We start from the raw sequence: 17,074 nt of genomic DNA on the forward strand, positions 1-17,074 counted from the left end.
TAAGTGTGAAAAATGGTCACAGGTCACTTTTTTCAGTGCCGTACCTTCAAATGGTCACTAAATGAATTGTTGTAAGTCGAGGACTACCTGTAATGTACTGTATAGGAAAGCTCAGTAACCAAAAAACTCTTTGCCAATTGCATCCAAATAAAAGATGCTTCAAGGGACCAGAAGCGGAGGGGTTAACTTGAAAAACAGGGAAACTGTGCAGACTTCCCAAAGATGCTTTTTCACAGTCAACTGGCCTTTGTTTTTCTTTGAAGGCATTTCGCTTCTCATCCAAGAAGCTTTTCAGCTCAGAGTTGAAGAAGCTTCTTGGATGAGAGAAGAGAAACGTCTTCAAAGAAAAACAAGGAAGTCCAGTTGACTCGTGAAAAAGCATCTTTGGGATAACTATGACCTGGATGACTGAGAATCTCCATAGACATAGGTCAGATTTCGTCTGCTATCTCTCTATAAAAAAATTAAGATTTCTATCTCTATGGCGAACAAGTCGTAAGAATGACGTAATCAAACTGCGACAGGGGTCCAGCTGAGCGTAACGCGCGGATCTCTTGATCCAGCCAGTCGCGAGATGGCTGTTTGATGCAGTTATTTATTTATTTTTCAAGACGCTTTAAAGGAACTGCCACCGTTTCGGGGAGGCGGACGCCATGACGGGCCGTAAATTCTCTAAGGAGAAGAAGCGACACCGCTCGCGTTTAAGCTGCCCAGAGGAAGGAGGCGGCAGCGAAAGAAAACGGCGGAGCACTGAGGCAGCCCGCGGCCCTCTGGAGGTATCACAGTCCGTCAGCCTTGCGGGGGGGGGGAGGAGGAAAGAGGGGAAACGGCTGAATCGCGCAGGCGCAGAATACAGTTATCGGAGCCACGTGACAGGGAGAGGCAGCTTCATCCTGTCCCTTCTTCGCGCGTCTGTTTTGGCGGGATTGTAGCTGTCTCGTTTTTAATCTCTTAAAACTCGCATTACATAAAAAAAAAGAGCAGAAAAGCCAAGAAAATCCGTATCTTAGTTCAATCAAATCAAGTAATTAGATTGTGAAGTGAGCTCACCACATCATATGCCTTTTAATAGCATTTCTTACTCAGAAAAAGGTGCTACCGGGCTCCTGGTTTTCTGGAAATTAGGAGCTTGGTAGCATCTTGTCTGAGTAAGAAGTTCTATTAACGCTTCTAAACTGTCTGTGGTGGGTGAATCCAGAAGATTGGTTGACGGAGTAAATTCTAGTTAACCATGAGCAAAAATGTGCTTAGGGAAAGCCTCAGCTGCCGTTAACACGCAAGCTACTTTAGTCTCTGGAACTTAATAGGGCAAAATATTCTTAGAAAGTACTTAAAATATTAAGCTGAACTAGGTAGGCCATCTTAGAAGGGAAATTAGTGCTTTTTTATTACACAGAAACAAGAGTGTCAAGTGCATACATTAGAAAGGAATGTAAGGACAAATGTTAAGGCTCAGCAACAGAGATATAGCATGCCAATTAGAACATGAGAAATATGGCTCTATCTATCTATCTATCTATCTATCTCTATCTATCTATCTATCTCTATATCTATCTATCTATATCTATATCTATCTCTCTCTATATCTATCTATCTATATCTATATCTATCTCTCTCTATATCTATCTATCTATCTATCTATCTATCTATCTATCTATCTATCTATCTATCTATCTATCTATCTATCTATCTATCTATCTATCTATCTATCTATCTATCTATCTACCTACCTACCTACCTACCTACCTACCTACCTATCTATCTATCATTTCCTATGCCACCCATCATCCAGGTGACTATTAGGAAAATAAAACTTGAAAATTTTAGAAGTAGGTATGTGCAATCTAGCTGTTTTGCACCTGACTATAAAATGTCTTTGCAACCTTTGCCAGTGTATTTGCCTTGTGTGTCAAATAAAACTTGAACGCTGAATGATGGCATCTGGTGTTTCGACCTGAGCAAGGAATGAACAAAAGGAAAACATTTAACGATCGTAAAAGCACGTTATCCCTGCAAATGTGAGGAGGGGGCTGTCTGATGTAACTGGTAGGGTCTGCATTACTGTATTTCCAGCAGTAAAGTATCATTTCAGATTAGGATACAGAAGTGGAAGTTAATATTTCACAGAAGCAATCCTGCAAGGCAGGTAGAGAGCTGTCTCTGCAGAATATCCTCCTGTATTACATCAGTGGTTGGATGCAAGGTATCACTCCAGTTTACTTTTTCTTTTTGGAGTGGTGATCACACTTGTAAACTAATCATTTGGCTGTGCCCACTCAATGGGGGAGTGCCACACTGGAGGTGGTTGATGAATTAAGAGGCAATCCCACCTCCCCACTCTGTGCATCCTGCTCTATTCCTTCCCATCTTCTAATTATAACTTTATCTTTGATCGTAATTTCATTTTTACCATTTTAGAAATATTTATCTTTTTATGGTTGTAATGTTTTTAATGCTGTAAGCTGCCCAGAGTAATTGCTAAATAAGATGGGCAGAAAATAAATAAGCAAACAAATAATACACATCTAATGGAAAGCAAATCCCAGTTCCATGTGTATTCATACATAGTCTTACAGTCTGTTGGCCTTTTCTATGTGTTTGTGAATTGTGACTTTGGCCTTCCTACTTGGAAAGAATGCCACTGAATATGACAGTTTTTTCACTGATCCTTAGAACATACTTGTTGGATGTAATAGGATTTAATAATATCATTCCAGAGTAAAATCTAGATTTTGCAGTTAAATTTATTAAAAGGTCACATAGTTAACATACTTCATAAAAATTTCATTCCTTTTTTTACTGATGTACAGGTAGTCCTCAACTTACAATTCATTTAGTGACTGTTAAAAGATACAACAGCCTTGAAAAAATGACTCATGACTGTTTTTCACACTTACAACCGTTGCAGCATCCCCATGGTTACATGATCAAAATTCAGATGCTTGGCAACTGACTCATACTTATGATGGTTAGAGTGTCCCTAGGTCACGTGATGCAACCTTCTGACAAGGAAAGTTAATGGGGAAACCAGATTCACTTAACAACCACAATGATTCATTTAACAACAGTGGCAAGAAAAATAATAAAATGAGGCAAAATTCACTTAAGAAATTTTTCACTTAGCAGCATCCATCTTGGGCTCAATTGTGGTTGCAACTCGAGAACTACCTGTAATAGCACAAATTATGTATGATATATGGATTCACTTGTGAGTAATCCATATTGAACTCCATGAGACTGAACTGTCAGTTCTTTGTCATAGTTTATTTGCTGACAATATTACAGTCAATCAAGTTTGTATTGGTTATTTTTGTGTGTGTCCTATTTTAGGAAACCAAGTGTATTATTGCTCAGGTTCCAGAAAAGAAAGATGTGGTAGAAGAACCCAGTGACATAGAAGAAGGTGGACTAGATCTGACTGTGCAATTAAAGCCTGTTAGTTTCTATATTACGGACAAGAAGGAAATGCTTCAGCAATGCTTTTATATCATAGGGGAGAAGAAATTGCAGAAGATGTTGCCTGATGTTTTAAAGGTATTGAAGTATATCAAGTAGAGCTGTGCAAATTCTTTTAAAAAGATGCTTCACAATACACTGGAATTACACGTTACATACTTAAAAAAAATATTAAAAAGCAAACATGTTTTTAACCATGAAGTATACTGGTTGTGCATACCCATTGCCAAGAATAACTTCTGAAAGTTATTTATGAGCCTAAAAAAAGATGCAGCTTTTAAAATTGTTCTTAAAAAAAAGTGCTTCATGTGAATATTTATGTTGTCACATTTAAGAGAAGACTGAGTTTGTGTGTGTGTGTGTGTGTGTGTGTGTGTGTGTATGTGTGCGTATACACGTCTGTGGAGATTCTCAGTCATCTGAGTGTTTTTTCAAGAGGCAACCCGACTTTCTTGTTTTTCTTTGAAGGCATCTTCTTCGAACTGCCCCACACCCATTTGCACTACTCAGGTGATCCTGAGGACACAGACAAACACCCAAGTGGCATCAATGACTCCCTAAAAGAATGCAAATGACCAGCTGTCTACAAGGAATATAAATCCTTCCATTCCCCACCATCCAGTCAGAGCTGAAGAAGCTTCTTGGATGAGAAGCGAAATGTCTTCAAAGAAAACAAGAAAATCCAGTTGCCTCCTGAAAAAGCATCTTTGGCACGCACGCGCGCACACACACACACACACACACACACACACGCACACAAATGAGATACGGCAAGTTAATAAAATTTTAAATACAGGTTGATATTAAATGTAATAATTTAAAACTCTTACTATATTTTTTTATCACAATAATGGTACGCATTCTTTTTACTTACTAGCTATCTTTAATTGGGGTTGAAAATGTATTTTAAATCAAACATTTTCAAAAGTGTACTTCAGTGTAGGGGCCTTTTTGAAATATGGTAAATTGGATAAAATAACTTGGTTTAGTAAGCCAGAAATTAAGAGTACAGAATGTAGGGTTTGCCAATTTGCTTTTAATCAGTTTTAAAGATTTAATGTTAAACCATCTCTCCATTATCACCTGGGCAGACTATCCTTAATTTCTTGCATTTTTCCTATTGAAAAACTATAACTTTGCATTCTCTGCCTGTGGATGACATTCTTTTTCTCAGTTGAAGTCAGGTGTGGCTTTAGTTTATTTTCCTCCAAATTGTTCCCCAACTGTGCACATTTTAAAAAAAGTTAAAAGAAAAGGTTTTACCTACCATATATTTTTGAAAGGAAATTACTGTTTTCTGTTTGTTATCTATTATTTATTGCAATACCACACCTACAGTTGAATATCTTCAGAACTAGACATCTTTATCTCGGTCTTACAACCGTACCAATTGTAGTGTGACTTTTTTTTACTGATTAAAGTTCTCACTGATTCATCAAGTAAGCTGTAATTGATTAACCTGCCAATTAAACACTGTGTCGTTATTTGGTGTGCATCTTATATAATTGTAAGATGGTTCAGTAGTGGTTTATATGGATTAAATAATTCAGCTATTAAAACTGCTGTAAAGACAGCTAGTGTTTATATATTTGTATATGGATGTATATTAATAAATTCTGTGGTATAAATGCTGATGTACAGTCCTTGGAATAAATCAGACTGGAAATGTAAATAACGTTAATTACTGTGGCATATGGAATAATGTAATATATAATTACAGCTTTTCCAAGGGGATATTAAAATTTTCTTTAATTGGACATAACACCAGATAAGAATGTGGCAACCTGGCAGTTTATAAATAAGTCATTTATAATTAAAGAACATACTACTCCCAAAGGATTTTTGACATCTTTTCCTGAAAATAACTAACTAAAAATCAGAAGCAAGCAAGATTTAAAACTAAAACGGAAACAACATTAAGGTGTTACTATTCAGTGCTTCTTAAGAATATTGATGAAGCTTTTAGCTGAGAAAGGTAGTAATATTCAGTTGTGATATCCTAAATCTATCTCAGTTTTTCTTTAGAATAATTACTTTTGTAAAATTATTTTTAAAAATTAAAACATATTTTTAAATTAAAATATTTTTTTTAAAGGGGACAGATCAGCAATTGTAAAAAAAATTCAGAACACCCAGAAACAATGCCTGCTTAGAAGACTGCAGTTGGGGTCTGCTAGGAAAAAAGTTGAGATTGTTGGCGTGGTTTCAGAAAGTGAAATGCTAAACATTTGTGGGATTTCTTGACCCCTTGACTGTTCTGACAATAAAAAAGTACACCTCTAATATTGGAAATGCTTTGGGGCCAGGAAACACATTGGAATTTTGAGTATCCAGAATGGCTGCCCTGGGATGTCCATTCATAAAATAGCTGTGGTGATGATTGCAAGTTCCAAATCTATTTCAGACAAGGGCAAATTACTAGGACTTAAAAAAAATAGTAACTTTACCACAAAACAGCTTTACTGAACATAATTCATAGTTCCTTTTTATTATTCACCAACACTTACTCCAAAACATTTTTTCTCTTTAATCAACGATTGATGTATAAGACACATCCCAACATGTATCTTCTGCATCAAATGTGGATCTCAGCATGTTCTCTCTGTTTTATATATCACTGATATATAAACTGCCAGTTTTTCCACATAACTCTGTTTTCTCTGTAGTTCTCTCTGTTGCAATCTGGATCATTCTGTTTTCAATGAAAACAATTAGTCAATGGAACAGCTTGCCTTCCCGAGTTGTGGCTGCTCCATTGTTGGTGGTTTTCAAGAAAAATGGACAGCCATTTGTCTTAGATCAGTGGTTCTCAACCTGTGGGTCGGGACCCCATTTGGGGTCGATCGACCATTTCACGGGGTCGCCAAGCAAGGCTGTCCTCCATTTTTTTTGTCTGCCATTTTTTTGTCCGCCATTTTTTTCCCGTTTTGCGGCGGGTGCCTTACCTCCCTTGAGCTGGGCCAGCTGGTGGTCGGCCTGCTCCATCTCTGCCGCTTGCCAGCTACTCCTCGGCCGGCACGGGGCGGAACCACGCATGCGCGACGCTCCCGGGCAGGGAAAGTCCTCGACTTACGACCGGTTGGGTAGTCCTCGACTTACGACCGGTTTAGTCCTCGACTTACGACCGGTTTAGTCCTCAACTTACGACCGGTTTAGTCCTCGACTTACGACCGGTTGGGGTCGCGGCATTAAAAAGGTTGAGAACCACTGTCTTAGATGGAATAAGGACTCCTGCCTAAGGCAGGGGTTTGGACTAGAAGATCTCCAAGGTCCCTTCCAGCCTTGTGATTCTATGATTCTATTGGATTGGTCATGTAAATAAAACATGTCTTTAATCCATAATGATAATTATGCCAATAAATATAAATAATTGATTATATATATATATATTTTAAAACAGCCACTTTAAAATCATCTAAAAACAGCAGAGCAAGTGATGTTCTAGTATATTGAGCATAGTTCACTATATTTTTCTGATTTAATACAATATATGTATTTTAAAAACAAACCCAGATTGATAAAAAGAATATATAATTACTTACATATATTTTGATCAATCTGTATAAATAAAAATGTAAATGTTTGTTTGTTCAAAATCATAAATCTCCAAAAGTTCTTCACCGATTGCTTTGAAATTTTGACACAATGTTGCATTCGAATACGCGCGTGTTTTTATATACCTATATTATATAGATGTCACACCTGTGACAGGTAAAAACATGCTTTTTTTGAAAAACAGCGCCATCTGTTGGACGTAAAAGCAACACACGCTTTTACCAGACTGAGCCACAACAACGTGTGGCTGGGTACAGCTAGTAGTTTAATAAATATTTATCATGATTTAATAATGTATTAGGTTAATATGTCATTTTAATTGTATTCCTTCTATTCAAAAACATAATATTCAAGTTCTAAATCATGCATATCTGGATTTCTGTTATTTTTACATTGTTTTATGTCACTATTTTATTTTAATATTACTGTTTAAAGTCAACTTTTTTGTTCCTTGTTTTAGTGAGTTTAGATTTAATTAGTAATTATAAGATTTTAAGTTTGTTTCAAGCATGTTTAAATTTGTCTTATGTAAAGTATCTCTTGTTTTAATTATTGTATAAAAACATTTCTTTTTTATTTCATTTAGAACTGTTCTATAGAAGAAATTAAAAGGCTTTGTCTTGAACAGTTGGAACTTATGTCGGAAAAGAAGTTATTGAAAATTCTTGAAGGTAAAATCATATATACTGAACTAAAATTTGGATTGCTTATTGTAAAATTTGAGAGTGACAACTACTGAAGACTAGATGAGGACTAGATGAAGACACAGCTTTGTATCAATTAAGAAAATTAGAAATATTTTTGTAGTAAAAAACTAAATACCATATATATGTTTATTCAGATGTAACTTTTACTGAGTTCAGCAGGATTTATCTGCAGATCATATATATGATCTGGAAATAAATATATGTATATGATTAAAACCTGTGTGTCGTTCTAGACATCAGTTGTAGCTACTAAAATCAGAATTTAGATATCTGAATTAGAGACGACAAGAATTGAAGCCTTCTATTTTATGTGGTGCCATTAGATTAATTATTGAGCTTCAGACTATGGAGTAATTCATAGCAAAAGGAATCAGTAGCCTTTGCTTTAAGAGTGCAAAATATATATCCTTTGCTTAGAATTACAAAGTTTGATCATTTTGGCTGTATGGGTATCTAAATATATTTGCATTATCTGAAAAAAAGAAACATCTTTCGTTTCTGTCACGTCAAGGTATCCCCATTGACTTAGCTTGTCAGAAGGTCACAAAAGATGATCACATGAACCTGGGACTCTGCAACCATCTTAAATAATGAATCAGTTGCCAAGCATTTGAATTTTGATCATGTGACCATGGGGATGCTGCGATGTCATGTGAAAAATGTTTTTCAGTGCCGTTGTAACTTTGAATGGTCAATAAGCAAACTGTTGCAAGTTGAGGACTACCTGTACTGTCATGCAATAATTATCGCTACATTTTCAAATTCAAGCTTTGGCAACTGATAATATCAGGGATTGAAACCTAGGACTTTTTTCACGCAAAGTATGCAAAAAAACACTGAATTTTCATGCAAAGTATGCAAAAAGCATCTTCCCCCTTATTCTTGTGTCTTACTGAAACAAGAGCAGCTCCCATTTTTATATCTTCCAACTGTTCATCAACATTGCCTGTCTATTAAAATAGCTTCAGCCCAATCTTCTGCCAGACCTACAGATAAAGACAAGGAAATTGTATTGCAGGACAGAATGAGAAACCAGTGCTGGGATTTGAGGAAGATATTATATGATTTGGATGAAATAAAGTCAGAGTCTGAATAGAAGTGAAGTGATGGCAGATGTTGATAGAGAAGGTCAGTTACTGTAGGGAAAGCAAGATAGGACTAGAATATAAACACCAAACATCCATTTACTCTGTCCTTATGAAGAAAGCATAAATTCTACTTTGTAATTGCAGTATGAGTAGAGAATTGCCAGTGCCCTTACTTGGCATCAAGGGCAGCTTCTCCCACTAAAGGTAGATGTGATTACTGGGATATTGTTACGATATTTAGTAGCTCAGCCCAAATTAGTAGACCCGAATGTATAGATATGGGCATTTAAAGAACCTCATTCATTAATTATACTATGATTTTGTTGTGTGATATGTTTATATAGTCCTAAAGCAGCAGAGTCTTTTTTGAAATTGTGGATCCCCAATGAACACTAAGTAAAAAAGAATGTTTGTATATGCAGTAGACAAATACAGCAGTTGTCTATAATATAATTAGGATAAGGCACTTCTAGCAAATATAGGGAAATCTAGCTAGACTCTCTCTAAATATGGGGAAATTTAAGATTAATATTTTCAGAGTCAGAGTTACTCACAAATGTAATACCTTTTTCTTACTTTGCAAATTAAAGATTGGAAGTTGTTTTGCATGTATCTTTTATATTCGTCTTAATGAGGATTGTTTTTGTTTATTCAAATTATATGGTTGCGCAATTCAAAATACCTGGGCAGTTTACAGTAAATTTAGAACCAAATGCAATATCAAAACTTAAAAAGAACTGAGGACAATTATTCAGTGCCATAAAACATATCTCTAAAGATGTCTCAGATTTGTCTTACTCAGCTCTTCAATGCTTTCTGAAAGGACAACAGGAACTCCATTCATATTTTGGGAGATAAGCTGTTCCATCAAATTATTGGGTACGGTGGGGAGGTAAGCAGGCACCATGACTTGGAAAGTATTCTTTCTGAGTCCATGAGATAGCATTGCTTGATGGAAAGGACTTGATTTCTGCCAACTCTGTTGGATTTGTTGGGTTGGAATTCCCGGGTAAACTATATATGAAACACAACTAGATGAGCTAAATCTACTTTATTGTAAGGCTACATTAACAGAATCTTTCAAGTCTAAAAATGCCAACTTCCTGCCTGCCACTTGTAACTGCTAGACCTGTTAGGGCGGGTCCTTTCTAAGTTTCCAGGGACTCTTCTGGCTTCAACGAGCCGGCTACCACCGGCCCGTGTTCTCCGAAGTATCACCCCTTGGTGGCCACCTCTCCAGGGCAGCTTTCGGTCCCGACAGACCCACCAGCAAATGAAAATTGGACCCGGGGAGTGGAGAGTCTTTTCCCTGGGTCTATCTTCAGTGACGTCACCGGAAGCATTCACGTCACCGGAAGCACTCTTGGGCTTCTGTCTTTCTTGTCTGATAATTTCACAGGCAACATCTCTTCTCCCCTTTATTCAAGATTATCCATGCATTTCATTACATGTTGCGACAGGCAGAATTAATAAGAGACAAATGGTTTGCATATAACTCAACTCTGTGCCATGAAGAAGTTTATAGATGGCAGCATTTTTAATTGAATCAGGAAGCTTATTGGAAGCCAATGCAGCTCATAGAGAGGTGGATTAACATGGGCATGTCAAGGTATGCCCATAACTTCCCATGATTCCACATTTTGGACCAGCTGTAGGTTCTGAATGGTCAGATGATAACTACACGAAGATAAAACTCTGCCTATGCTTATTAGCAATGATTCTGCAGGGTTCCATGTTGGAGATGATAGAGTTGTTGTTCATGAAGAAGAGCAATAGCACTTAGACTTATATATCGCTTCATAGTGCTTCACAGCCCTGTCTAAGCAGTTTACAGAGTCAGCATATTGCCCCCAACAATCTGGGTCCTCATTTTACTGACTTCAGAAGGATGGAAGGCTGAGTTAACCTTAAGCCAGTGAGAATCAAACTGCTAGCATTAGAATTAGCCTGCAATATTGCATTCTAACCATTGTGCCACCATGGCTCCTGACATAAATGTGGGGTATTTTTCCCTTGGGTATAAATATGGAGCAACTACTAGCCAGCCAATGCTTATCTTAAAACAGCCTGCTACTCTTCTAGGATAGAGTATACCTTTAGAGCTTGCAGTACCTCTTATTACCAACTGTCTATAAAATGCAGATATTTCCTTCACTGATTACAATTTGAGATTACTTATTTCAAGCCCCTTTCTGAAACAGATGGACTACCTCTTCCTTGACAGTGATAACAGTATTTATTGGTGAATAACATTAAGACAGAAAAATGCTATCAAAACATAACATCTCATATTGACATTTTATTTTAAGGTGAGGATGGGGTGGATTCTGACAGTGATGAGGAGACCAATGGTGCTGAAGAAAAGACAATAGTTGAACCAGCCAGTCAGTAAGTAATTGCCCATAAATTAATTATATTTGTTCTTATATAGTTTGTTTTAATTTTGTCTTGTAATAAAGCTTTAGTTGGAAATACTTATAAAATGTCAGCAAAATTCCAGCTGAAACTTTGTCAAAACATGGGATGAACTGTAGAAATGTTGGTGAAAATTTATGAAATCTTGCTGCAGTATGACAAATGAACAACTGTTGTGGATATTGCAAAAATCAGAGAAATGAAAGCCTGCAAAATTCTATGTAAAGCCTCAGTGAGCTCCATAGGATGTGCAATTAAACATAAAGCATGACAAAATGTTGTGAAACCCATGGAATTAACCATCATTATAGTTTTGTTGATATGCAGTCCTTTATTTTTTTAGGGTATTTTCATCTGGGTTTCACAACATTTTGTCATGCTTTCTTTTATTTTCTAAAATGTGATAAATAGTAACTTTGAGAGTATTTGCTGTGATTCAGTTAAAATAGTACTTTTTAAAATATTGATCTTGCACAATGGAACCCTACCTACTAATACAGTTTTGCATTTTTTAAATTTTCTGTAGTGCTTTTTAATTGAATTTTGAGCAGATACTATTGAATCAAGAAGTAAAATTGCCTATCTACTAGATTCAAATATTAGAATCCAGCTATTCCTCATGTATTTTAATCAGCTGTCCAGAATTGTTAGGAATCCGGCTGTATTCAAATCTGATAAATACATAGATCACCTCTTCGTGTGTGCGGTATGCTTTTCCTTTAAGAAAAAGTTTTTTCTTGATTGCATATGTGTACAATGAACTTATTTATTTCAAAGTAAATTCTAACTTTAATATTGTTTCTCTGAATGTACGGTATATAGAATTGCAGTCTCCAGTTGGGAGTCATTGCTTTCTGAACTGCATTCATAGCAGGGAATGGCATTATAAGTATTGAAATTGATCTTGAATTGTAATCTGCTTTGATACACCTGGGAGGCAGAAAGGTACACATTCCAACATTATCCCTTGTAAAGAGATTGTATTACTTCTCAGATAATAATCATTTTGAGTTATCTGAAGTCCTTGCTAAAATACATCTTTTGTAGATCTGATTTCTCTTTCTGCCCCTCCAATCTAGTATAAGCCTATAGTTAACTTGTTTAGTGGGAGTTATAAATCTTCAGAAGATACACACATATGCTAATAGGACAGTTATAGAGCTATTGTAAAATCATAGCAGGAAAGGAAGAAAAATCAATCTAATCTAAGTCATTTTACCTTCACTGGCTTTTCCATAAGTGACTTGAAATTATCTGTTTCTTGATTTTTTTTAAAAAAAAGTAAAAAGCGACCAGGCACTATTTAATAAAGTCTTTTGATGTAAATAGGTATGGGAATATTATTATTTTTTAGAATATAGTAGGTTGTGAGGAAGCAACATTTTCCCAGAAATAAATACTGGCAATGAATCTTTGTCACCAATTAGAAATGAGTTGTGTGATATGACCTTAAAATCTTAAACAATATTCATTTATGTGAAAAGGCATGCTGTAATGACTTTATAAATTGGATTAGTTTGGTTAAAATAAAAATTAAGTGGGAAATGTGATCCCTAAGATTTATACTATTTAGCCACAAGATGGCAGAAAATGCATGCATATTAAAAGACCAAGTGCAGCCCTACATCAGAAATTCTGTATGTGACAGCAAAGAATTGCTCAGCGATAGTGTTTTGGACAACACATTGTCTTATTAGTATATGTACAGTACTGTTCTGCTGAAGTGGTTGATAGAAACCAGGTACTACATTTTTCTTCCAGATGGTTTTGTATCAGACTATTCAGTTGTCAGAAAAAATGACATAGCTAAATAGGTTGACTATAACCATTTCCATGACCTCTACTACAAGCCACATAATTAGAACTAAAGAAGTTACTGTGTGGCTCCTGCCAAATGAACAATTTTGAGTCCTGAATGAAATTTGGCAGCACGTTTCAAGGAAGAAAGAATTTTATTATTAGGGAACCTATACCCTTAGGTCAGTAATGGCGAACCTTTTAGAGACCGAGTGCCCAAACTGCAACCCAAAACCCACTTATGCATCATTGAGTGCCAGGTGGGTGTGGCCAATTGGGTGGGTGTGGCTGTGGTGGTAATGGCAGACTGGGTGGGACTAAAAAGTTCAATCAATCAATTCCAACTTTGCAAGATTTTTTTTCCCGCAAGAAGTTGAAATTGACCGATTGAACCTTTTTTTTTTGCACACGGCGGCGGAGGCCTAAAGCGAAAAGGTTTTATAAAACCCAGCTAAAGGCCTAGGACTAGGGCAACGGCACGCGTGCCCACAGAGAGGGCTCTGAGTGCCACCTCTGGCACCCGTGCCATAGGTTCGCCACCACTGCCTTAGATAGTTTCTTCTTCAATAAAAGTAGATTTTGCCCAACCATCCTTTTTAGTTTGCTGATGGGGAGCGCTTGAGTATAGCATTACCATCTAATTGAGAAATTGAAGTCTTTATCCTATGTTCAGTTAGAAAAGAGGAAATAAAAAGCTAGGGGTGTAATTGTCAAATACTCTTTTCCTGTTTGCCAACATAAATAAAAAAAATCTATAATTAGTCTGGTTGTAATTTACTTTGAATAGTTGGTATTTAACTTTGTATTGGAAGGGTACTGCAATTTTAAGGACGTTGCAATTTGACTTTAAGTCCAATGATCTGTTAGCATGTCCAGCTATGGGATAATTTCAACACTGCATGTACCGTTGGATGTTTTGCATAGTTAAAATAGATAGACATAGGTAAAAGTCCTGCGAATGGTATGGTACTATGGTATGTTATTGTTATTTTACAAACAAGGATTCCTGTGGCATGTAAAACATTGCCAGAATTAGTATGGTATAAGATTATTCCATGATAAAATTGTTTGAAGAACAGAAGACTCTTTGCTATTTTTGTTTAACTTTGACCTGCTGTGTCATTGAGTGTTTTGATTGTGTATATATATTAACATAATATGTACTTTGCAATTGTTAGACAAAATAATTCAGGTATAAAATGACTTATATAAATATAAAATAACTTTATGACTAAAATGCTCATTAAGCTCAGCAACTGAACTAACCTGCCTTGATTTCAAAATCCTGTGGAGAGCTGTATCCTGTTTTCTCAAGTGTGTTTTATTGTCTTTCTTTTCTGTTACTGCTTTGTACAAAGACAATTAAACAACAGATAAGGTGCCTCCATTTAACAGTTTCCCCTCACTGTACAGTGGAAATCCTCACATTAAGGTGAAAGCATGTAAAAATCTCTTAAGTTGGCATCTCATCAACTCTTTAAGAAAATGTGTTATTTTTCTTTCAGTTCTGTATAAACTGTCAAACGTACAAAGCTATTTTAAAGAGATGTCCTAGGCTATTCCTTGTTGCAGATTGTATAATAGCCTTTCCTGAAATAATTTTTCAGTTTTGGGAATAAAGGCTAAATTACTGTTAAAATGTATTCCTTATCATCACTGTGATGGTAGCAATGGTGTTAGCAGTTGCAAATGTAACATTGAGCAGTACTACATAAAAGGTTTGAATTTGGTTCTTTATGCAGTTCTCTGAGGATAGACCCTCAAGTGGATTTTACATTTAGTTCTTATCCAACACAGTGGGTTTATTTTGAGGCATCGTAGTTTGATCCTAAAACTGCTTGCTGGGGAACTTTTAAATCCTATCTGATGTAGAAAGAATTAACTTTAAGATTCTGCTTCTGAAGGTAGTAACACTAGACAGATTCACTGCTGGAGGATTTGTGGGCCTGCCATTCATAAAGGTAATTGTTTTCAGATGTTTTGTAGGTTATTAGTCCTTCTGAATTCTTCAGTCAGACTTCTTTAGGACTTAAATGCTGAAGGCCATTCTGGGAAGATGGAGCTGGGAAAGCATTTTATTAAGAGGTCAAGGATGGATCTTTTTTCTACAAAGGGTCATAGCCCATTCTACAAAGGGTCATAGCCCATTCAGAGAATCAACAATAGCACATATCTCTGGGGTGAGGTCATTGTTCAATATATTAGATATTCTATGCAGAAAATACTGAAATTATCAATTGTCATCCCTTACAGGTAGTATGGATAACCAGGCAATAATACTCTGAGGTAGTAAATAAGCTTACTATATTCCTGGACTCATTAGGTTGCGTAGTTTCAAATAAACGCAAACCTTCCTCTCTTTTAACTGTTGTCCAAAGTAAAGATTTTGAGCAGAAGATCCATTTCCTTCTTTTTCATACGTATTAAAAAAAATGGGAACCAGTCCTTTTTTTGCATTTGACTATTTTACTGCTAACAATATTGTTCATATAGTGCACTTTCAATGGCATAAGGTTATGCCTTCAGAAACCTCTAAACTAATTCTTTGGATTCATTGCATCAAGTTTAGCTTTATCCAACTTGGTTCCCTCCAGGTATATTGGGACCATAAATTCCTAATTCTCAAGCTGGCTTGGAATTCTGAAAGTACTTGCCCTATCAGATTTAGAGGGAAAAGTAGCAGGCTAGGGAAACTAATGTAATTTTTTTCTGAAAACTGTCACTTACTGTATGTGCTTCATTGTATTACAATTATTTATGATTATGTCATTACATAAATCAAGGTTATTTTATCTCACGATTCGTCCATAACTATATAACTTCACGAATAAAATATTAATATTTTCCGTTTGATTAAATTTACACAAGAACAAGAGTCCGTTCTGTTATCGTATCTAAGGTGAAGTAGAAACTTCCTTCTTTTGTTTAACCTTCCCGACCTAAGTTTTGTTCCATCCCTAACCTCTTTTAGTTTGACAGAACGGTTATGTATCCTGAATATAGAAGAGGATGTGATGTGACTGAAAATTGGGTGGGTGGGGAACTTTTCATGCATGTATATAAATATTTATATTGTGAAGAACCATTAGCACTACATATTTATTTGGAAAAATATATTTCAGAATAATATAAAACTTTGAATTACTTTTTATTTGTCAAGTAAGGAGAAGAGCAGGCAAAGATGGGTTGCACATTCCTATCAGGTAAATTCAATATTCATAATGCCAATTCTTTAACTGTGATTTTGACTATGAGTTTTTCTTCCTTTCATATTAATGAATGGTTCTCATGCAACTGTACAGGAAAAGAAAAATGGTGTTCCTAATCTCACAGTTGTGATGAGGATAAACTCCATCCTTTACTACTTCATAGACATAGGACAGACGTTATTCTTTCCCCCAGTTTTGTGGATTTCAGCACCCAGAATTCTCACCAGATGCCCTATCTCCTGTAGGATTTTTAGAATATTTTAGCCTACCTCTTTGATACCTCAGATTTGTAGAGTTTGGGAAATTGACAGGAACAATGTACATTAGAAATTGTAGGGAAGAGGATAAGTTATTTTATTGGTGGCAATTGGTACGAATTCAGTGAGAAATTTCATCTATGAGTCTGTTTGAATTTCAACAGTTCCCTGTCTATCTTTTGACAATGATAGGCATGTGCAACAAACTATACGTAGGATTGAATCAAATAAGATCTTATTAGGATACATATTCCCACTAATTATTTCTTTAGAAAATAATACTTCATTTTTCTGTACTAGCCAATAAAGAGAAATCGACTTAAATAGAATTATAAGGCAATCAAGCTTTAGTAAAATGCTGTGACTTTCTAAGGAATAGTTTAAATACTGCTTTTTTGCACTCTGGTATGACCTTTGAATTGACATGTTTCCTGCAGATTTGCTCCCTTTCTTTTCTGCTATCAGGGGGAATTGATGACTTCTTGCAGATGATTACTTCTTTGTCCTTTTATGACTTTATCAGCCACCGTTTCATGATGGCTTTAGGCAATGACAACAGTGCTAGTCAGGATGTTAGATTTTAAGGAGCT

The 17,074-nt window shown here is 35.9% G+C and overlaps 1 protein-coding gene across 1 annotated transcript in view; it reads left to right on the top strand.

Annotated features, from left to right (window-relative positions):
- Positions 1-598: 598 nt before the first annotated feature.
- Positions 599-17,074, top strand: part of CAAP1 (caspase activity and apoptosis inhibitor 1) — a 25,571-nt gene continuing 9,095 nt past the window's right edge. The window contains exons 1-4 of the mRNA XM_015819585.1: positions 599-776; positions 3,331-3,534; positions 7,598-7,682; positions 11,116-11,194. Coding sequence (XP_015675071.1) covers positions 654-776; positions 3,331-3,534; positions 7,598-7,682; positions 11,116-11,194 — 491 coding nt within the window. The 5' untranslated portion in view covers positions 599-653. The remainder of the gene's footprint in view (positions 777-3,330; positions 3,535-7,597; positions 7,683-11,115; positions 11,195-17,074) is intronic.

The sequence above is a fragment of the Protobothrops mucrosquamatus genome, unplaced genomic scaffold (genome assembly GCF_001527695.2).
Source record: "Protobothrops mucrosquamatus isolate PMUCROS unplaced genomic scaffold, P.Mucros_1.0 scaffold956, whole genome shotgun sequence".
Taxonomy (NCBI): Eukaryota; Metazoa; Chordata; class Lepidosauria; order Squamata; family Viperidae; genus Protobothrops; species Protobothrops mucrosquamatus.